Below are 22,939 nucleotides of genomic sequence, written 5' to 3' on the forward strand. Positions count from 1 at the left end.
CGCTGGAGTGGTTGCTATAGGAACGAGGAAAGCCGATCTGAGGATTACAGCAGACAGTCGAAGCAGTGTGATTTTCACTGCCTAGGTTAATAAAAAGCATTTGAAAATAGCAAAACCGTCATGTCCTCTGTTTCCCAGGAGCTGAAAGACACGTGAGTAGTTATGCGTATTTGCGAAGCTTTCTCCAGAAAATAGCGCGTTAATGCGATTGGCATTACCATGTTGATATAGCAAATTCGAATAGCTTAGGATTTTCTTTAAAATATAATAAATGATGGCCAATCCTTTTATAATAGGAGCTGAGCTGAGCTTCTCTGATTTGCTCAAATATGGCGGCACAATAATACAACAGAGCTGGAGTGTTTTCAGATCCTGTGGATATAAATACATTCAGATGTAACATTACCGATGGTTTTATAATAAGGTGCTAGCCTGTTGGAAGTAGTAAGTTTCCCCTGTGCTCTTGTAGTTCAGTGGCCAGCTCCAAATGGCTTGATGCCCACTATGACCCAGTCGCCAATCTATACACCTTTTCCTCTTGCATTGGTAAGTCCCTTGAGTCACATGAACTCACACAATAACTTGCATATCCGCAGTTTAGCCAGCAACTACCAATCTCACCAGCTCATTCTTCCTGTTATTTTTAACAGCTCTTTCAGATTTGCATGGAGATGGTGAGAATAAGGTGAGTGTGTGTTTATGGCATTATGTCCCTTGTGAGAAAGATGTGCGCTTATAGTAAACCAAAAAATTCAAATTATCCCATAATTTACTGACCCTCAAGCCATCCTAGGTGTATATGACTTTCTTCTTTCAGACAAACACAATCAGAGTTATTTAAAAGAAAAATATCCTGGCTCTTCCAAGCTTTAATGGTACCTTAGATTTGGAAGCGCATGGATCCATCATAAAAGTAATCCATACAGCTTCAGGGTTTTAATAAAGCTCTCCTGAAGCGAAGCGACGTTTTTTTGTAAGAAAAATATCCATATTTATAACTTTATAAACTATAGAGCTGGTAAGTCCCGCCCCTTCCGCTAACCCCACTGGACCTCTAGGTTGAAAAATCGTCAATGCAAGTGAATGGGAGAAAATAATTATTTTCTGGTCCCGTTTGAATTGTGGCATGAATGTGAACATATGTTGTCTGTGAATTTTTAATATAATTTTTCGTGTAAAGAATGCTACAATTTAGCGTGTAGAAGTTTGATACGGTTAGACTTTGTGTGAGAGCACTTTGTGGACTACAACTCTTCGCTGCTTTCGACATGTTTGAAACGTCAACACCACTAGCACACGGACACTAGCTCACGGATCCCGCTAAACATGGCTGTGTCTTTGGTGCACTTCACCGCCTTCTTTCAGGGAGAGGACAAATCGTTGAGGTTGGCGAAAACCACGGGTAAGTCAACTTTATGGGGTGACGTCACATAGGCGACATGTAGTCTTTCTCGTTATGTCTTTTCCACAACTGCTAGCTGAAGAATCATACCATATACTGTCAAACTCATAACATGAAAAGTTATATAAAAAATTCACAGACAACATATGTTCACATTCATGGCACAATTCAAACGGGACCAGAAAATAATTATTTTCTCCCATTCACTTGCATTGACGATTTTTCAACCTAGAGGTCCACTTGGGGTTTTACGGATGGGCGGGACTTACCAGCTCTATAATCACTGGCTTCCAGTAACAGCCGTAACATGCGAGTCGAGTTCCGGCAGAAGAGTGACGTATTGATGAACGCGGAAGTGCGGAGGATAGAGCAAAACACCGTTTTCGAATTAGGAGTGAAAATGTGAAATGTTGGAGGAGCTTGAGTTTGTTGCCCAACCCTATTTGTTTGAACCAAGAGACACTTCTACTCTCAGCTAAGCTTACGCTAGGTCACTCGTCGGGTCAGAGGTCATTCTTCTGCCGGAACTCGACTCGCATACGGCCATTACCGGAAGCCAGTGATTATAGTTTATAAAGTTATAATTATGGATATTTTTCATACAAAAATGCTTCACTTCAGAAGGTCTTTAATAACTCCCTGGAGCCATATCGATTACTTTTACAAGGGATGAATGCGCTTTTTTGGACCGCAAAATCGAAGGTACCATTCACTCCCAATTATAAATCTTGGAAGAGCCAGGATATTTTTTTATATAACTCTGATTGTGTTTGTCTGAAAGAAGAAAGTCATATACACCTAGGATGACTTGAGGGTGAGTAAATTATGGGTTAATTACATTTTTTGGGTGAACTGTCCCTTTATTTATATATATATATATCTATATATATATTACTACATTTGACAGTACATTTTAACCATATTTCAAAGCCAATAGACATAATTACAAAATATGGTATGATATATGTACTTTATATGGGAAATATGGGAAAAAAAGCGCATTGTATTTAATATAAATTTAAACTGTATTACTGTTTTAATTTAATTCTAAATAACATTAAGGGTATGAAAATATTACATTCAGTAAGTATATTATTAAAAAAAAGTTATATTACATCCATAGAAGTAATCCAAGAAGTTACCCTTTTATGCAATGGCAATAATCCATCATTGAGAAGTAGACTGGCAATAAAGAGTGATTTGAGCTGTCTGTGTACCAGCTGGTGGTGGGTGATCTTGGCACGGGAGTGTGTCACATGAAGCTAAAGGTGTACCGTGGCACTGGTCTGTTGAGTGAGAGCACCCTGCTGGACTTGCCCACTGGACTGGTCTCCTTCCTCATGGACCTGCATGAGCCACGAACACCGGCCATCGCCGTGGCCTCTGGTCCCTTCATATACGTCTACAAGAACCTGAGGCCCTACTTCAAGTTCACGCTGCCTAGTCTAGAGGTGAACCCTCTGGAGCAGGACGTCTGGAGTCAGGCCAGGGAGGTGAGCTGCTCATATCACACATTCAGCTCTATGCATTGAGTGAATGAATGAGGCATTTATACAGTGCTTTACTACTGAACTCCCAAAGCGCTTTACAATCATATGAGGGGGTCTCTCCTCAACCACCACCAGTGTGCAGCACGGAAGCCACAGTACAACAGCACTAGTGCGCTCAATACACACCAGCTATACGTGGAGAGGAGAGAGAGTGATAAAGCCAATTTAGTGGATGGGGATTATTAGGAGGCCATGATTGATGAGGGCCATTGGAGGGAATTTGGCCAGGACACTACATCATGTCGTGTGTGAGGCTGCCATATGTTTACTGTAATGATTACTGGATGTGTTTTGACTCTTAGGACATGATTGATCCAATGACCCTTAAAGAGATGTTAGAAGGATTAAGGTGAGTTACTGTATATATTTAGTGTTTAGACCAAATGCACTGCAGTTGTAATGGCTTTTAGAGTACAGCCTGATACAATACATGTGTATTTCACAGTTACAGTACTGTAGATAATTGTATTGTTTTCTCTTGAACAGGGACAAAGCTGAAATTCCACTCTCTGTCAGATCGCTACGGTAAAAACTCTTCCAATATTATATCTGTTCAAATTATAACCTTATTAAGATTATTAATGTAGTATATTCATTATATTATAATATATATATATATATTATAAACAATATATACTATAATTAATATTAATATGCTATAATAACAAGGTTATAATATAAAAAATTGTTTTGTTTATTTTTCTTATTTTAAAAAAAAAAAGCAAGTTTCAAAACTTGGAATTGGTTGCCTCAAAATAAATCTTTATAAAAAAGCAATTATTTATTTAATATAAAATATAAACCTTTGGCAAAGTGATATGGTACAACCAACATGCAGAAAAAGCATAAACATTTTTGTTGAAGCCATTTCTATGGAAGTAAAAATATTTTAGTTTATTTTGTAAAACCTGAGAAAACCTGTGTTGCAAATAAAACATAGAAATTGGAATGTAAACAGTTAACCAGTGATTTAGTATAATGTAATTTGATTGGCTGTTAGATTTAGTATGAAAGAAATATTACCCGCGAAACAGTCAGAAGCCACTGGACTTTGGAGCAACAGTCTTTTGACCTACACGTAACTGTACATTTAATGTGTAAGAAAAAGTAAATATCCTAAGTTTAAATTTTTTATGTTTTTGAGATTCATAATTAAACAGTCAAACGAAGAACTCTGGATTCAAGACTTTTATTTGACGTTTCGTGTTGAGTACAAAAGAACTTTGAAGTCCTAAGCTAGTGAGTCAGTTTGTTGCACTCACAGCCAAGTCAAAAGACTGCTCGACATAGTTAAAATATCGAGTGAAAGAAGATTGCTCGACGAATCCGAAAGACGAGCCGCGTGAGAAGATCGCTAAAGAAAGACGTGCTCGCTCGTAATGATGGCGAGCTAAACGATGGGGATGGGGCTGACTTTCTCTGGCTGATCTGAGGAAAACTACATCGCAGCTCAAAAAAGACAGCAAGAAAGCCAGAGGTAGCCTACCTGCAGTGTGAGTCGGTTGAATGAAACTTTCCCTGGAACAGGTCTGATATTTTCTTCATCGTCTAAAAGTGACAGTAGGCTATATGCTCTCTGGATATTTCGTTCTGAAAGTCATAGAGCTTTACATAAAGAAATCCTGCACATCAGTGACTCTTTTAAACGAGTGTTTATAAGAAGATTAGAAGCTGTACAATAGGAGTTGTGACAGTTTTCTGTGTGAAGATTTTAAAGTGACATGACATGGCAGATGAAAGCGCAGCTGCATGTGTTGACCAAAAGAGGGCGCCAAAGCCCACATTAAAGGCTGTAGAGGAGAAACTACAAAGGCTGAAAGGAGAACGCAAGGGAAAGTTGGCACAAATAACCAAACAGAAGAATGATTTAGCCAAATTGAAGGAAAATGAACACAATGTTAAGCTCATTAAAGATGAAGCATTGTTAAGTTTTGAAAGATGCGTAAGAGAGTATGAACGAATTAATGAAGAATTGTGTGAGTTAATAGATGAAGATGATAAGAAAGCGGATCAAGATGCTTTCAAGAACAGATATTCGGAATTTCAGCAGTTAATAGAAAACACAAACAAATGGATTGCAGATGTCTTAAAAGATGAAGAAGATGCTATTAAGCCACATGATAGTGTGTCTAGAGCTAACTCCGTGGTAAGCCGCACTTCCAGTACTAATTCTGCAATGCTGAGAATTAAAGCTGAACGTGAAGCACTGTTGGCAAGAGCTGCAGCAATGAAAAAGAGAGAAGCAATAGAGCAGGAAGAAATTCGGTTGAGAATTAGAAAAGAGGAATTAGAACTTGAAACTGAGCTTGCTGCTTCAGATGCCAAACTAAAGGTGTACGAAGATTTTGAAGATGCTCAGGAATCTAAATATGATTTATTAGAGCCACCTTCAGGATCCAGATTTGAACCCATGATGCGTACACCCTTCAATCCAAAGCCAGCCACTCAAGTTGGTGCTTCAGAGAGAAGAAAGTCGTTGTCAAGGTATGATGCTGTCAGCAGCACGCCACATCTTAATCCTCATGATCACACTGATTCTTCTACAGATAGCCTGTACGAAGTGCTACAGCGTCAACATGAAGTCACCAAGATGCTCATTAAACAACAGAGTTTGTCTCAACTGCCTCAAAGAGACATACCTACATTTACAGGAGATCCTCTGACTTACAGATCTTTCATAAGGGCATTCGAGCATGCTATTGACAGTAAAACAGACAGTCATCAAGACCGACTGTACTATCTTGAACAGTTCACGAGTGGAGAGCCACTTGATCTCATTCGGAGCTGTGAGCACATGAAACCTGACAGAGCTTATAAAGAAGCCAGAGAACTGCTTGATCGTCACTATGGAGATGAAATGGCCATCGCTACAGCTTATATCAAGAAGGCTATGGAATGGCCTCAGATAAGGCCAGAAGATAGAAAAGGATTGAATGCTTTTGCTTTGTTCTTGGTAGGATGTTGTAACACAGTGAATGATGTGGACTATATGGACGAAATGAACAATCCTACCAACATGAAGTCCATTTTATCCAAACTTCCATTCAAACTGAAAGAAAGATGGAGAAGTTACGCTTATGACATTCAAGAAAGAACAAGAAAAAGAGCCAGATTTCCTGATTTAGTGGAATATGTGTACCGTCAAGCAAAGGTTGCCAATGACCCGCTGTTTGGAGACATCCTGGACTCCACTTCAAGTAATCAGAACAACTCAAAAAAGCAACCAAGCATTAGAAAAAGTGAGTCTAAAAGAAGCAGCTTTGCTGTGAATGTGTCTGCTACTGAAAATAATGTCAGTAAAAGCCAACCTGAAAAGAAACCTTTTGCAGTCAAGTCAGCAAGTGTCTTTCAAAGTCCCTGTCTTTACTGCCAGAAGAACCATGCACTAAATGTGTGCAACAAGATTCGAGAACAGCCATTGAAAGAAAGAATTCAGTTCTTGAAAACGAACGGTCTTTGTTTTGGGTGTCTGACGGCAGGTCATATGTCCAAGGATTGTAAAAAAAGAGCCTCTTGTCCAGATTGTTCATTCAAACACCCAGCTATCTTGCACATTGTTAAAGAAGATGCTTCATCAAAGAACAACAGTGCAGATGACAGCTCACAAAGTACAAGTGAAGTCACAAGTGCTCTCGTGTCTGCAGGGTGCAGAAGAGGTGATCATACTGGGGCTGGGAGTAGTGAGTGTATTCTTCCCATCGTACCTGTGCAGATAAAACACAAGAAAGACACAAAGATAATCAAGACCTATGCTTTCCTGGATCAAGGAAGTACAGCGACTTTCTGCACTGAAGAATTGGCAAAGAAGTTGAATATGCGAGGCAGAAAGACAGAGTTCCTGCTTCGTACTATAGCGCAAGAACAGAAAGTGAATAGCTATGAACTTACTGATTTGGAGGTGTGTGGCTTAGAGGAGCAAGATTACATTCAGCTTCCCAATGTGTATACTCAGCCAGATATACCTGCAAAAAAGGCCAACATCCCACAGAAGAAAGATTTGGAGAAGTGGTCTTACCTGAGTCGAGTCCATCTCCCAAAACTTGAAGCAGAAGTTGGTCTGCTCATCGGTGTCAACGCGTACAAAGCCATGGAGCCATGGGAGATCATTAATAGCCAGAACGACGGACCATATGCTGTGAAGACAGCTCTTGGCTGGGTTGTCAATGGGCCAATCAGCAGATGCCAAGAGAAGGAATCAGATGATGGCAAAAGACAAAGTTTCCTTGTCAACCGTATTTCTTTGATTAGCGTGGATGACATGCTGATAAAGCACTACAATGCAGATTTTCCAGAAAGAAGATGTGACGACAGACGAGAACAGTCGCAACATGATAAGAAGTTCATGCATACAGTGACAACATCAGCTCAGCTCGTGAATGGTCACTTCCGCATCAAGTTGCCTTTGAAGGATGACAAGGTGAAGATGCCGTGCAACCGTGGTATTGCTGAACAGAGGCTTAACTCTTTGAAAAGGAAGTTCAATAGGAATACAGATTTCTTTCAAGAGTACAAGGCTTTTATGGACAACATACTGGAAAAAGGCTATGCAGTAAGGATTCCAGAAGAACAGTTGATTCGCAGTGATGGAAGAGTATGGTTCATTCCACACCATGGGGTGTACCATCCAAAAAAGAAGAAACTCAGAGTCGTCTTTGACTGTGCAGCAACTTACCAAGGTGTATCGCTAAATGACCAGTTGTTGCAAGGGCCTGACCTAACTAACACCCTCATCGGAGTGTTGCTGAGATTCAGACAGGAGCATGTCGCCATGATGGCAGATATCGAGTCCATGTTTTACCAGGTGCGGATTCCAGACATGGACACAGATATGCTACGCTTTCTCTGGTGGCCAGATGGTAATCTGAATGTGAAAGCAGAAGAGTACAGAATGTGTGTGCATCTGTTCTGTGCTACATCATCCCCTAGTTGTGCGTCATATGCATTAAGAAGAACAGCGGAAGATGCAGTATCAAAGAGTACCCCAGAAGCCACACAGACAGTCCTCAAGAACTTCTATGTGGATGACTGTTTGAAGTCAGTAGCCACAGAAGACAAAGCCGTTGCTCTTGCGAGAGAGCTGATGACGTTGTGTGCCAGTGGTGGTTTCCATTTGACTAAGTGGGTCAGCAACAGCAGAGCCCTGTTGGGATCTATTCCTGACCACGAACGAGCGGCTGAAGTCAAAGATCTCGATTTGGAGTATGATGAGTTGCCAGTGGAACGGGCATTAGGCGTACAGTGGTGCACAAGTTCTGACAGCTTCAGGTTCAAAATACATCTGCCGGACAAGCCATGCACAAGACGGGGCATTTTATCTGTAGTCAGTTCAGTGTATGACCCAATGGGTTTTTTGGCACCACTCCTACTACCTATCAAGCTCATTTTAAGAGATCTCTGCCAAGAGAAGAAAGGTTGGGATGAAGAGATCAATGAAAAATCATGCCGGACATGGATGAAGTGGCTGACAGACTTAGACAAACTTTCAGAACTCAGTCTGAACAGATGTTTCAAACCCTCTGCATTTGGGCCCACAAACACTGCTCAAATCCACAATTTCTCAGACGCTAGTCAAGATGGGTATGGCGTTGTGTCGTATCTCTTGTTGACAAATGACCGGGGTGAGAAACATGTATCATTCTTGATGGGAAAGTCCAGAGTCGCTCCACTCAAACAGATTACGATCCCAAGAATGGAGTTGACAGCAGCGACTGTTGCAGTCAAGATCGATCAGATGTTGAAAGAAGAACTTGAAGTTCCCCTGATGGAGTCAGTCTTCTGGACGGATAGTACAACAGTACTGAAGTACATCAAAAACGATGCCCTTCGTTTCAAGACGTTTGTGGCAAACCGTGTCTCTTTCATTAGAGAAGCGACTACATCTTCTCAGTGGAAGTATGTCAATACCTCACAAAATCCAGCAGATCAGGCTTCAAGAGGTTTGAAGATCCAGAGCTTCATAGAAAGTAAGAGCTGGTTTCAGGGTCCTAGTTTCCTGCAAAAGGATGTTGAATGGCCGGAACAACCTGAACAGTGTCCTTACCTGACTGAAGATGATGTTGAGGTGAAGATATCCGCTGCAGTGTCATGCGCAAACTTAAATGAGTGCACAGATCCACTGAACCAGCTTGTTGAGTATTACTCCAGTTGGCATAAGCTGAAAAAGGCGGCAGCCTGGATTTTGCTCTTGAGAGGGATGTTGCGACACCTGAGCGAGAAAAGAAAAGAGTTTGAACAGAACATACAGCAAATGGAGATGTGCAAGAAGAGCCTCGAAAAAAGAAAACTCACCGTGGAAGATCTATCCAGAGCTGAAATTGAACTGGTTAAATACAGTCAGAAACAAGCTTACACGGAGGAGATACAAGCCTTGCAGTTGGCAGGCTCCCGTGTGAAAAAGAACAGTTCTATCTTCAAACTGGATCCATATTTGCAAGATGGTGTGTTGAGAGTAGGAGGACGTTTGAACAGATCGGCGATGCCTGAGGAGGCCAAGCATCCTGCCATTCTGCATAAACAGCACAGAATAGCTCACCTCATTCTCCACCACATCCATCAAGAGTGTGGACATGGAGGTAGGAACCATGTCTTAGCCATATTGCGTCAACGGTATTGGATACCAAGAGCCAATGCAGCAGCAAGAAAAGTGATATCAGAGTGCAACCTCTGCAGAAGACTGCATGCAAAGGCAGGAGAGCAGAAAATGGCGGATCTGCCACAAGACCGTCTGCTCCCTGACAAACCACCCTTCACCAACACGGGTGTGGATTATTTTGGACCTTTCGAGGTCAGAAGAGGACGTGCAAAGGTTAAGCGTTAAGGAGTGCTCTTTACATGTTTAACTGTCAGGGCAGTGCATATAGAAGTAGCCCATTCTCTTGACACCGATTCATGTATTAATGCCATACGGCGTTTTCAAGCCAGAAGAGGTCAAGTGTCAATTATTCGCTCTGACAATGGCACGAACTTTGTCGGCGCTGAACGAGAGCTGCGTGAGGCATTGGCAGAGCTGGATCAGTCTCGTATCAATGAAGTAATGATGAAAAAGGGTGTGCAATGGATTTTCAACCCGCCTGCTGCGTCTCACCACGGCGGTATCTGGGAGCGTCAAATTCGCACCGTGAGAAAAGTGCTGAGCTCTGTTGTGAAGCAACAGCTCTTAGAAGATGAAGGACTACACACTCTCCTATGTGAAGTTGAGAGCATCATCAATGGGAGACCCTTAACCACGAACACAGATCACCCAAATGATCTTGAGCCGTTGACGGCCAATCATCTGCTTGCGTTGAAAACTCAGCCTAGTTTTCCACCTGGTGTGTTCACTAAGGATGATGTCTACGCCCGCCGACGCTGGAGACAAATACAATATATGGTGGATCTGTTCTGGCGAAGGTGGACTCACGAATACTTACCGCTTCTGCAAGAACGGCAAAAATGGCTCGGCTTAAGTAGAAGTTTCAAGGTTGGAGATGTCGTTCTCGTCGCAGATTCGTTTCTGCCAAGAAACTCCTGGATGTTAGGCAGAGTCATGAGAGTGATGCCTGACTCCAAAGGCGTTGTCAGAAGTGCTGAGGTTCGGACGAAGACCAGCATCATTCAAAGACCAATAACTAAACTTTGTTTGTTGCAGGGAGAAGACTGAAGATAGAAGAGAAGGACTTGAATAGAGTACAAATTACCATTTGAATAGTTTGAATAGTCTATGAAAAGTATTTAGTTGTCAAGTATGTTAATACTTACCAGTTAACGTTTACCTTAAATACTTGCCTATGAAGAAAAGAAGATTCTTGCTGAAAGGAATTAAAGAAAGTGTTGAATGTAAGAGTATAAATGACTTCAGTTTAAGTTTAAGTTGATAATTGATATGTTAAGGCCTAGTCAATTAGGGACCGGGATATGTTGAAGCCATTTCTATGGAAGTAAAAATATTTTAGTTTATTTTGTAAAACCTGAGAAAACCTGTGTTGCAAATAAAACATAGAAATTGGAATGTAAACAGTTAACCAGTGATTTAGTATAATGTAATTTGATTGGCTGTTAGATTTAGTATGAAAGAAATATTACCCGCGAAACAGTCAGAAGCCACTGGACTTTGGAGCAACACAGTCTTTTGACCTACACGTAACTGTACATTTAATGTGTAAGAAAAAGTAAATATCCTAAGTTTTAATTTTTTATGTTTTTGAGATTCATAATTAAACAGTCAAACGAAGAACTCTGGATTCAAGACTTTTATTTGACGTTTCGTGTTGAGTACAAAAGAACTTTGAAGTCCTAAGCTAGTGAGTCAGTTTGTTGCACTCACAATTTTTTTTAATCTATTAATTAATTACCTTTCTCGTGTGATTTATTCAGGTTCCTCATGCTTGAGCCACAGGAAATGGAGAGTTTTGTTCATCTTTACAAAGAGCAGCCTATACGTAGACAGGTGCCAATATCGGAATACATATACACAGTCACTCACACATAGATGGCCAAAAACAATTGCACTAACATGGCTTTTGTCTCTTTGTTTGTCTCAGACGGTCATTACCTGTATAGGGACGTTGAAGAAGAACATGGCAGATGAGGATGCAGTTAGCTGCCTAGTGATTGGCACAGAGAACGGTGATGTTTACATATTAGATCCAGAAGCCTTTACCATTCTCTATAAGGTCAGCACATTCATATCTGCTTCATATGTTTGTAGTTTCTGGTTTTTAATATCAGTGACTAGTTTAAAATGACTTTACATGTAGTTCTAAATAAACCGATTTCCTAAAAAGAATGAACTCTTTACTATGAGTTTCCCTGTGTGTTTTCAGATGTCACTGCCTAGTACAGCCACCCTAATGGACGTGACGGGTCAGTTTGATGTGGAATTCCGTATCACTGTGGCCTGTCGCAACGGCAACATCTACATACTACGCAGGTAATTGAGTGAATTGAAACTTATTTAAACATTTTTGCAGTCCAAGATGGAAGAACTGAGGATTTTCAAAACTTGTAATCAATTAATAAATAAATTTATAGTTATAGTTTAACCAGCAGTAATTCTGGATTGCGTCCACCAACAAGTAAATAGGAAATAAGCGAATCAGAACACTGCGCGCCAAACCAGCAGTAACTTAAGTAGCCTATATGTGCGCAAGCGTGAACCACTAGTGTTTCTGTCTCACTCTGGATCTGCCACTGCATCACATTTTTCTCTGCGTGGCGTGCCCGTATTTATGTCGGCTCTCATGTTAACTGGTTAGAGCTTGTTAGAGCACAATGCCTGTGTGACACACACACTTCTCGAGTGCCGAAACCGCGTGCTAGAACTAGAACCGCAACCGACGCCTATTTTTCACGCGACACGCAAGAGTGTTGGAAGTTTTCAGACAAAATAGAAGGCGCGAATACATATTAATAAATTACATTTTGATGCTTGAAAGTCTCTCGGTTTTGACAAATGCATATAATTGTACTTTAAAAAATAGGCCTAATTATCGACTTTCAAATATTGCCCCGTCAATAGGCCTACAGAACGAAATATTCTGTAACCTATAGTATTTTGCCGTCAATACTGCCGACGTTGTCTATGCTGTATCAGGCTATATATATTATGTTGAACATCCAAATATAGATGGTCTGTCGGCGCACAGAGCCACGCAGTCGCAGACAGCACGTGAAGTTCGTGAACACCGAATTCCCTTTTCTTTCTTATCTATTTGTGTTTGAACAGACATGTGCACGAAAAAATAAGCCAGTGTCCGTCTCAACGAGTTTCCCCGTAAACGCAGTCAAAATAAAACGGATGCGTGTCATTACCGGTATTAGATACGTGCATTCGTCTTAAAGGGACAGCACCCAATATACCTGCAGCTGTTTGTGTCACCAAAGTTAATCAAACAACAAAAGAGAAAGAGAAAAATCACGTTTTGTCAAACGATAAACTGTATTAATACTTAATACAGTTAATTTACCTGAAAAACATAAAGAACTGCTTTATTTCTTGTGTATTTGTGTTTTATTGTATTTATATTTGTATTTTGTTTATTAGTTTCTATGCAGATGCTAGGCCTACCCTACACAATTACCCCAATCATCCTAGAATTATTAATTCTTTACAAAAAGAGCTATTCAAATCATCAGGTGAAATTGTTTTCAGGAAAGCAAGAAGAAGAAGTGCAAGATAGTTTTTCTAAATTTCATATGTGCCTATAGGGGTGGGTTGGGGATGGTGGCAATGTAGTATCTGGATATTTGCCGCGGGACGAGGGCTTCGATTACCTCTCTCTTTTTTGACCATACATGTGTTTGCACCCCTGTGTACTGTAAATACATTCTAAATGTGTTTTCATTAAAGTTTCATATCTTCATATGTATTTTTAATACCTTTTAGGTATTAGATATTTAAGTAAGGGTTAATGCCCGACGAGGTGTCCATTATCAGGTATTAATGGACGACGGCGAGGCGTGAACCGTCCGACGCGCAGCGGAGGTCACCCGCTTATACCATGGTCACTTACGAAAGAAAGAAATATTTAATCAATTAATAATACTTTAATGTGTTTTAGAGTAAAAATCGTGAGGGTTTTTATTTATTAAGTCGAGCGCACTATTTAATATCTCCCGTATACAGGCGTTGCCAAGCAACGTGGCCACAGCGACCCGACCGCAGCAGTTGATCAGTGAGTTTGAGCCAGCGCAATTATTTAGAACTGTCATCAGGCAAATTGACGGGACACCTTTCCTAGGTGTACATTATCACTTTTTAATGGACACCCTGCAGCCAATCAGAATCGAGTATTCACCCAGACCATGGTATAATACCTTTTAGTCCATTAGTGTAACTTGTATGAAAGTTTGTTTCCACCATGGAAAAACAAAAAAGATAATTGCGACTTTTCATGCAATTCTGACTTTATACTTTGCTATTCTGACTTTTTCCCTGCAGTTGTGAGCTTACATCTCGCGATTCTGAATTTATTTCTCGAAATTCCGAGTTTATATCTCGCAATTCTGGGTGACTTATTTTCTCAGTATTCTGAGTTTAAAAGTCAGCTCAGAACTGTGAGTTTGTATCTCGTAATTCATACTTTTTTTCTCAGAATTGTGAGATAAAAACTCGGAATTGCGAGAAAATAGGTCACACTCGTCACTTACCTTTACCTTTTTTATTCCGTGTCGGAAGCAAGCTCGCTTAAACCTGTGATAATGTTAAAAAAGGCCAATAAATAGTTGAGCAACACTCACTGCCATTTTTTTTTTTTTTTGCCTTAAAGGGATTCCCCAAAGCCCAAGTACTGCATTGAGCTGTCCTCTCACCCAGTAGGACTGGTGAGGATGGGAAAGAATGTAGTTGTAGGATGTACCGATGAGACGCTGCATGGTTACACTCAAAAGGTAGGTCACAATAACAAAAATGCCTCTAAAACTGATAATGATTACTTTCTAATGAATTCTCCTGTAGGGGAAAAAACTGTGGACGGCTTATTTGCCAGCCCCTGTTACCACCATGGCACTGATGGACCTCCCCACACGAGGATTCCAGGCTGTACTGGTGGGTCTGGCCAACTGTGAAGTACACATGTACAGAGACAAAAATCTGATCAGCACCATCAAAACACCAGTAAGTACTGTCATGAATTCAAAACTCAATGGCATCATATTGAAGAGTGAAGTTGAAGTGTCCCTGTTCTCGTTATCATTATCAGAGACTTTAATTTCTGTCTTACAGGACGTAGTGACAAGCATTTGTTTCGGGCGCTATGGACGGGAAGACGGCACTCTGATAATGACCACCAAAGGTAGTAACTTACGTTACATGGTAGATAAAGCAGTTTACGTCAACTGTAAGATTGGATACAAAGCATTTCAAATGTTTTTAACTGTCTGTGATCCAGGAGGAGGTTTGATTGTGAAGATCCTCAAGAGGACGGCTGTGTTTGATGACAGAGACTCGGCCCCTGGACCCCCAATAGCCCAGAGCATCCGCCTGAACGTGCCCAAGAAGACCAAGCTCTATGTGGACCAGACTTTGAGAGAGCGTGAAAATGCAGTTGGTTAGTGATGAACCGAAATTATTTTTTTTACAGAAACACCTAAACAGAAATTAACTCTTTCCCCACCATTGATGGACATTTCTGGCAATCCATGTTTTCACTGTTATACGGTAGGGGCGCTATTACACATTCTGAATCCAATCCGGACGTAATCTTTGATTATTTTTTTTTTTTTTTACATTTTCTCAACTTTTTGTTCAGAAAGTTTCTTTTTTTTACCCACATTCAAGTGTTGATAAAAAAATATTGCATGTAGCTAGCATAAAATGTTTTTTTTTTCTTTTTCTTAAAGCAGAGGCTCTGTTCTTTTGATATTGCATGTTCAGCTATTCATACAAAAAAAATTCTTGTGGCCTTGAATATTTTGTGAAACTGATCAAAAATGCTGACCATGCTAAAGTTTTCCCTTAGCTGAAAACCGAAACTGGAAGTCTAGTTTTGATAATTAAGTTTCACTGAGTAACTGAGTAACTGTTCAGGGTATTGTGTTTTCAAGTGATAAATAAACCAATTTGAACAAATTGAACATATTGCATATTACATACTGGTCTTACAACTTAGGAATAATTAAAATGTTTAAATGTTTTTGAAAGAATGCTCACCAAGTCAGCATTTGTTAGATCAAAAATAAAGTAAAAACACTAATATTATGAAATATTATTACAATTTAAAATCACTTTTTTATTGTAATATATTTTAATATGTAATATTCCTGTGATGGCAAAACTGAATTTTCAGCATCATTACTCCAGTCTTCAGTGTCACATTATCCTCCAGAAATCATTCTAATATGCTGATTTGCTGCTCAAGAAACATTTCTTATTATTATCAATGTTATATCACTATCAATATTTATGTATTGTAGCATAATTTTTGGCCATGGTGAAAAGTGTCTGCCCAAAACATCCGATTATCTTTTGCATTTGATCCATGTTGTGCGAACAAAGTAGATGCTGACACAGTCAAAACACGCCACTGAAGAAGTGGTCAATGTTTAGGTCAGTGGTTCTCCGAAACCATTTCGACTGAAACCAAAAGTTCCTTTTTTGGCTTGTTTCAGCCGATTGTTTCCGTTTGCTGAAATTTCGGTGCATCGCTACAATTGGACCATTTGTGAAGCAGCATTCACACAGCACTAGAACAACTGAGATAATTTAGTCATTTTAATAACCAAAGGTGATGGTGTAGTTTTCTGTTCTTCCTTATTAGCCTCTTGTTGCTTTTTCTATGCAGCCATGCACCGAGCTTTTCAGATGGACCTAAGCAGGCTGCGTCTAGCTGCAGCACGCGCTTATGTCAAAGCCCTGGAGTCCAGCCTCGCGCCCATGTCTGCGAGCCTGACCGAACCACTCAAGATGAACGCAGTGGTGAGTTGTGCAATACTGAGTGCATGAACAAGATGAAACCGGATGACCGATACCAATCTCCACTTCTGCTTTCTGTTCCTGCAAGGTTCAAGGGCTGGGCCCATCCTTCAAGCTCACTCTGAACATCCAGAACACTGCAGCGTCTCGTCCGGTCATGAACCTGGCCATCAGTTTTCTGTATGATGAAAGTTTGTACAGCATGAGGACAGCCTTCTTCAAGGTGACCTCAGCTGAGCAGTTTCATGATCACTATTCTTACCTGACTTTTTATGTGTAGTTATTAATGTTGAGGAAATGTTTTACTGAAAACAGTGAATTGTTGTGTGTCTGTAGATTCCCCTACTGGTTCCAGGACTGAATTACCCCATTGACACTTTTGTGGAGTGCTTGAGTGACAAAGGCATCTCTGACATCATCAAAGTAAGACTCGCACCCAGTTAGAACATTTATATTCTGAATGGCTAGAAAAATATGCAAATTGCACAATATACCAATATTAGCCCCAAAGTTTTATACAAAACTGAATTAACCATTTTATTTACAGAATAATAACTAGGCGTCGCTCACATGCATATGATGAAGTGACAGTAAAGACTTTCATAATGTTACAAAATATTTATTCTTCAAATGTTCCCACAAAAATACTCAACATTGATAATAATACGAAATGATTCTTTAGCACCAAATCAGCATATTAGAATGATTTCTGAAGGAATGTTTTTTTCACTGAAGACTGAAAAGGGACAAATTACATTTAATTACAATTTAAAGTCCCCGTGAACCGGAAGTTGCAAACGACTTTTCTCCACTTTTCTTGTGACGTATTTCCAAGTGAAACGGAATATTGAACAGGGTTTTACTTTAGCGCTCCTCCTCTTCATCTCTGCTCATAGCAGACTAACGATTTGAAGGGAGTGGTTAAGTGTTTTCAACCCAAGCCTTCAAACCTACATCATCAGAGAAGGAACGCCATTCCAGACCGGAAGTAACTTTTCAGACTTTGATTAAAGATTACCACGGCAAGCAATTTTTTTCTGTGTATTAACTTGCACGGATTAATTGTTCACCACAAGACTAGTAATATGAGCTAACAAAGTAAATAGGGTCAATTTTGATTTCATGTCGACTTTAATATATTTAAATAGAAATGGTTATTTTATATTGTAATAATATATATATATTATTACAATATAAAATACCCATTTATATTTTTATTTATTATTTTTGATCAAATAAATGCAGCCTTGGTTTTAATAGAGACTACTTTCAAAAACATTCAAAAAATCTTATCGATCCCAAACTTCTGAATGGCAGTGTGCGTATAAAATATAGGTAAAACAGTGTTTATCTAAATGCTGTGGCATAAGAAATCTATTCATGTCTACATTTGCTTGAAACTGAATATTCCATTATCATTCTATCACTGTTGCCACCTCAAAAAATAGGAGCATGATGCCCCTGTACAGTCTCATGATGTACAACATAAATGTTGATTACTGTATGCATGAAATCAAGCCGATGTTTGTTGTTACGTTTCTGATTTCAGGTGTTTGTGCTGAGAGAAGGAAAGAGTGCTCCTCTCCTCACCGCCCACATCAACATGCCTGTGAGTGAAGGACTTGCACTGAACTGAGTCGTGTCGTCTAGCCGAGCTTCACAGGCGTCTTCAACTCTTGCTGTGCTCCTAGCAGCAGCAGTTAGCAGCGAGGCTTCTCCATGGAGCGGCCTGAAACGTCACAGGAGTAAAGAGAAGCTTGTGCTGGCCGTAGAGCCGGTGCTTCTTGTAGTTTAGATCAGGATTGAGGGAGGCGTGTCCTCACAGGCAATACCTTTTAATGGATAGTGACTGGAGCCTCTGATTGACAGCTGTGAGGCCAAGTGCTCCATAGTTTGGATGTAAGAGTTGTTCTGATGTTTATTTGTGGTAGTCATGTATATATGTATGTAAATTCATATTTATTATTCCTGATGTAATGATCACACACAAACTCAATTATGAGGCTTTATTGACTTTTGTTGTAATATGATTCATAACATAATCAGTGTCAGAGCAGTAAGTAAAAGATTAGGTGCGTCCCAATTCACATACTTATGCACTATTCTATGACATTTTATAGTATAAATAGTGTGAAAAGCACTTTAAATACCCGGATGATGCACTTAATTAACGGAAAAATGAAGTGTGGAATGTTTGACACTTCATGCACTCAACTGTCGTTTCAGAGGGGCATCAGAATTCTACGTTGAATGACAAAATAACCATATGAAATTCATACACTACATGGTTGAGTACATAGCGTATAAGTGCACAGTGTTTCATCTGGGACACAACTATTGCATACTACTTTTAAAGCACACACATGAAGAGGCACAAGGGTGAAAGGTCACAGGAGAATCTCACATAAAGGGCAGCCAGAGCTGTTGACGACTGACCCTTCGCTAAGCCCCGTTACTGACCAGTCCTGCCTCAGCAAATGTTGCTGCTCACCATATTATCAGACAAACTTTTGCTCATCTATTCTGTATGTCTATGGAATTCCAATGTGTTTTAAAGATTTTAACCGGGTTTACAGGTAATATGAATAGTGACACAAAAGAGGATACAGACAATATTTTTACCCCTTTTCAAAAAAAAAAAAAAAAAAAAAAAAAAGGTCTGAGTGAGCATCAGTAGCCAAATGGAGTGGGGCTTAGCGAAAGTTCAATTCATTCTCTCCCTCTATACAGTGCAACAGTGCCATCCACTTTTTCAGAAGTATGTTTTCCTTTCATTCATCCCATAGGGACTTAAAAAAAAAAGAGTTTTCGTTAAAGCATTATAAGCCATGAATCAAGACAACCAGCTACAAGGTGAATCATAACATTACAAACTTTGATTTGAAGCAAAAAAGTATTTGAAAATCAGACAAAACTAAAAACGTACAAGACTGTGCATTTACCAGCTTTAGTGATGGGAAGACCCACAATCCCATGAAAAATTGCAAAAGGCATAATCAATTAAAAACGATGGAGAAATGTGAAACTGCTCATTTAAAAATGCTGATTATATATATATATATATAAGCAATGTTTTAAGTGTATGGCAAAATATGACCATATACAAATATTTAAGCATTTTGAGAGCGCAGGGAGACCGACTCGATTACATAATTGGCAGCGCTTCATGGGATTGGGCAGAACTAATTTGATCTTTTGGCGTTTCGACTGGAATTTTCTACACTGCATCATGGGTAATGTAGTTTTTCACCACAAATTCTGCTGTTTAACAAGATTATTTTAAAACTAAGTATAATGCAGGCTAACGGCCTGTTCACACCAAGGATGATAACTATAAAGATAACGATAAAAATATATTTATAAAAATCTTTCTCAAGATTAAATAACAGCAGAGTTCAAACCACAGCGTTGGAATCACTTTCATAACTATTTTATCCAGCTGATAGTGACAGCCAATCAGAATCCATCCTGCTGTAATGAGCTTGAGCATTTAAAGTGACAGACAAGCACGTGCTTCTAATAAACAGAACGATATCGTCCGGTGGTGTGGACGCTAATATAGTTATCTTTATAGTTATCGTTCTTGGTGTGAACAGGCCTTAAGGCTGTTTAAAGGTTTATAAGTTATAATTAAAAATCAATTTCCCTATGGAGAAAACGAATGGAGTTTTTACTTCCTGAAACCCAACTGTTGCACTCTATTTCACAGTTACAGACTACACTTTTTACTCAGACTAGTCATTGGCATAAGTATAAACGTTCTCTTTGGCTCAGATACTTTTAAATATATATTGCATGCTTGTAAACTTTATTGTACACTACCATTCAAAAGTTTGGGGTTGGAAAGTTGTTTTTGAAAGAAGTCTCTTCTGCTCACCAAGGCTTCAATTATTTGATCAAAAATACAATAAAAACAGTAATATTGTAAAATATTATTACATTTAAATGATCTGTTTTCTATTGTAATATATTACAAAATGGAATCAATTCCTGTGATGGCAAAGCCGAATTTTCAGCATCATTACTCCAGTGGTCAGTGTCACATGATCCTTCAGAAATCATTCAAATATATTGATTTGCAGCTCAAAAACATTTATTATTATAATGTTGAAAACATTTGTGCTGCCTAATATTTTTGTGGAAACATTTTTTTTTTTCAGGATTCTTTGATGAGTCATAGTTCAAAAGAACAGCATTTATCTGAAATAGAAACTCTTAACATTATGGAATATTACTGTCACTTTTGATCCATTTAATTCATCCTTGTTGGCCTCAAACCTTTGAACAGTAGTGTAAACAAAAAAACAGGTTCACTGCTTTTTTCTGAGTATATCTCAATATTTGTTTTCCTTTCCTAAATCGTGCATTTTGCCATATACTGCTGATAGTATGAGTGCTATACTGCTGGTCAGGCACCCGCTTCATAAACACAACTGAGGTTACATGAGGCATGTAGTAAAGAAGAGGACAAGGAACATCCATCTAAGCAAACATAGTGAGGGTGATCCACTATAAGAAGACAGGGAAAAAACAAGAGGGAGAGAAATGTTGCAAACATATATTACTGAGCCACAGAGAGACATTAGCTTTTTAAAGTTCTCATTACTAATGACCAGTTTAGACCAACCTGGGAGAAGCTGAAGGATACCAAACCATCTTCATCAGCGTCCATTGTTTTAAAAGTTTCTGTTGGAATAAATGTGAACTCTCAACACATCTAGTCCTACTGAATTTTGATGGGTTACAGTAATTGCACTGTGAAAATGAAAATAAAAAGAGTTTTCTACTTGGCACACTTACTGAACATAGTCTCCAGGCGGATCAGACAGGCCACAAAGTTGTCGAAGTCCACGTCAAGGTCTGCCTTTGCATAGCGCAGGATTATCAGCTGGAACAGGTTGTTGGTTAACTTGAAGCCTTATTGAAGCATAAAATCCAAAAAGTCATCATAAACATAATTTACCACAGTAATTATAGATGTGCTTTTTAAAGAGTGTTGCATGTGGCAGATACCTGCTGATTCTAATGCCAGACGCATTTCATAAGAGCTCATTGTGCCAGACTTGTCCAAGTCAAACTTCCTAAACACAGCCTAATGATTTATTGAAGAAAAAAAAAATACTGTCAAGATCTACTCTACCATTCAAAAGTTTGGGGACGGTAATATATATATTTTTTTTGAAAACAGTCTCATGTTCAACAATGCTGCATTTATTTGATCAAAAATACAGTAAAAACATTAATATTGTGAAATATTACAATATCTGTTTTCTATTTTAATGTAGTTTTAAAATGCAATTCATTTCTGTGATATCAAAGATGATTTTTCAGCATCATTACTCCAGTCTTCAGTGCCACATGATCCTTCAGAAATCATACTAATCATATACCAATTTGCTGCTCAAGATTTTTTTCTATTCTGATTATCAATATTGAAAACCGTTCAAAAGAACAGCATTAATTTGAAATAGTAAAAACTTCCGTTAGAAAATATTTCTATCACTTTTGATCATTTTAAGGTGTCCTGGCTTAAAGTTCCCCTGTAGTCACATTTTTCATAAAATTGATTTTTGATCACCAAAATGGCATATTTAAAAGTTCTTTTTATTCATGCTTTAAAATAGCTTGGATGTAACTCTACACCCTTGCTTCATTTATTATACGTGGATCCATGAATATGCAAATGAGCCCTGCCTCTACTCACACAGGCTCGTCAAGTCGATGTATCAGAATTGTAATGCGTTTTACGTATCGCTCTCTACAACATCGTACACATAACGGTAATTAATATGATTAGCCTCTATAAACATATAATAATGTGTTAATAATGTTACACAAACCATATTCCCGTTCACCATCTCAGAGTCAGACAGCTGCCTTCTAAAAATGCTTAGGCCTATAGTTCATCATAACATCGTAATATACATAATTTCAATTTTTCATACTATACAGGCCTATAGTTCCTTATAACATCGTAATATACATCATTTTGATTTTTCTTATCAACAGAGACTGAGACCACTGCTTTGCAGGAGTTAATGATTTGCTAAAGCCTGCCCGCATGTTGACTGGGTTTACACCATAAAGTAAGCATAAAATGTAGCCACTGACAAGATATCGTTTGATCTTCTCCCAGAGCACATGGAAGTCTGTCAGTCCAAGCTTTCCAACACCAGTTGTCTTTATAGCAGGTCAAGGTTTGTTCCAAGACTTTAATGCATAATATTCACATGCCTTCAAAGTGGTCTACAAATGCTAATATTCATGAATGTGGAGTCTTAAAAGGATACATCCATAAGATTTATCATGGCTCGACAGACCTCTTTGCCAAATCCGTCAGTTTTTATATCTTTATCTGTAAGAACCAGAAATAAGGTTATTTTATACATCAGTTGCCTCCTTTCAGGGAATATACAAAGTTAAATAAGACCTTAGCTTTATTCACAGCATATGTGACATGTTGTCAATTAGCAAAACTGAAATATGCGTTACGTGTCCATTAGCACACTCACGCTTGCCAACCACCCGGTTCAGAATCATCTCGAGTTTGGACACATTGATCTCCAGTTCCTGTAGAACAAAGTGAGTAGTCAATGA

At 39.0% G+C, this 22,939-nt stretch overlaps 2 protein-coding genes across 4 annotated transcripts in view; one reads left to right on the forward strand and one right to left on the reverse strand.

The window, feature by feature from the left end:
- Nucleotides 1-18,972, forward strand: bbs1 (Bardet-Biedl syndrome 1). 3 transcript variants are annotated; one of them, XM_081391519.1, is made up of 17 exons: nt 1-152; nt 470-546; nt 651-685; nt 2,623-2,895; nt 3,255-3,301; nt 3,439-3,477; nt 11,305-11,377; nt 11,472-11,603; nt 11,754-11,860; nt 14,199-14,319; nt 14,387-14,545; nt 14,654-14,723; nt 14,820-14,978; nt 16,212-16,345; nt 16,431-16,565; nt 16,679-16,765; nt 17,892-18,972. In XM_081391519.1, the coding sequence occupies exons 1-17, from the start codon at nt 121-123 to the stop codon at nt 17,976-17,978; spliced, it is 1,767 nt and encodes a 588-aa protein (XP_081247645.1). In that variant the 5' UTR covers nt 1-120; the 3' UTR covers nt 17,979-18,972. The 3 variants fall into 3 exon arrangements, with proteins under 3 accessions (XP_081247645.1, XP_081247647.1, XP_081247646.1); XM_081391521.1 differs by having other exon boundaries at nt 10-85; XM_081391520.1 differs by having other exon boundaries at nt 114-152; nt 475-546.
- The window catches only part of LOC308706137 (calpain-1 catalytic subunit), a 10,881-nt gene continuing 6,273 nt past the window's right edge, over nt 18,332-22,939 (reverse strand). The window contains exons 16-22 of the mRNA XM_081391522.1: nt 22,855-22,912; nt 22,633-22,697; nt 22,454-22,522; nt 21,356-21,434; nt 21,143-21,259; nt 20,970-21,028; nt 18,332-20,851 (exon numbers count right to left, since the gene is read on the reverse strand). Coding sequence (XP_081247648.1) covers nt 20,825-20,851; nt 20,970-21,028; nt 21,143-21,259; nt 21,356-21,434; nt 22,454-22,522; nt 22,633-22,697; nt 22,855-22,912 — 474 coding nt within the window. The 3' untranslated portion in view covers nt 18,332-20,824. The remainder of the gene's footprint in view (nt 20,852-20,969; nt 21,029-21,142; nt 21,260-21,355; nt 21,435-22,453; nt 22,523-22,632; nt 22,698-22,854; nt 22,913-22,939) is intronic.

Source organism: Scardinius erythrophthalmus, assembly GCF_964197995.2.
Source record: "Scardinius erythrophthalmus genome assembly, chromosome: 17".
Lineage (NCBI taxonomy): Eukaryota > Metazoa > Chordata > Actinopteri > Cypriniformes > Leuciscidae > Scardinius > Scardinius erythrophthalmus.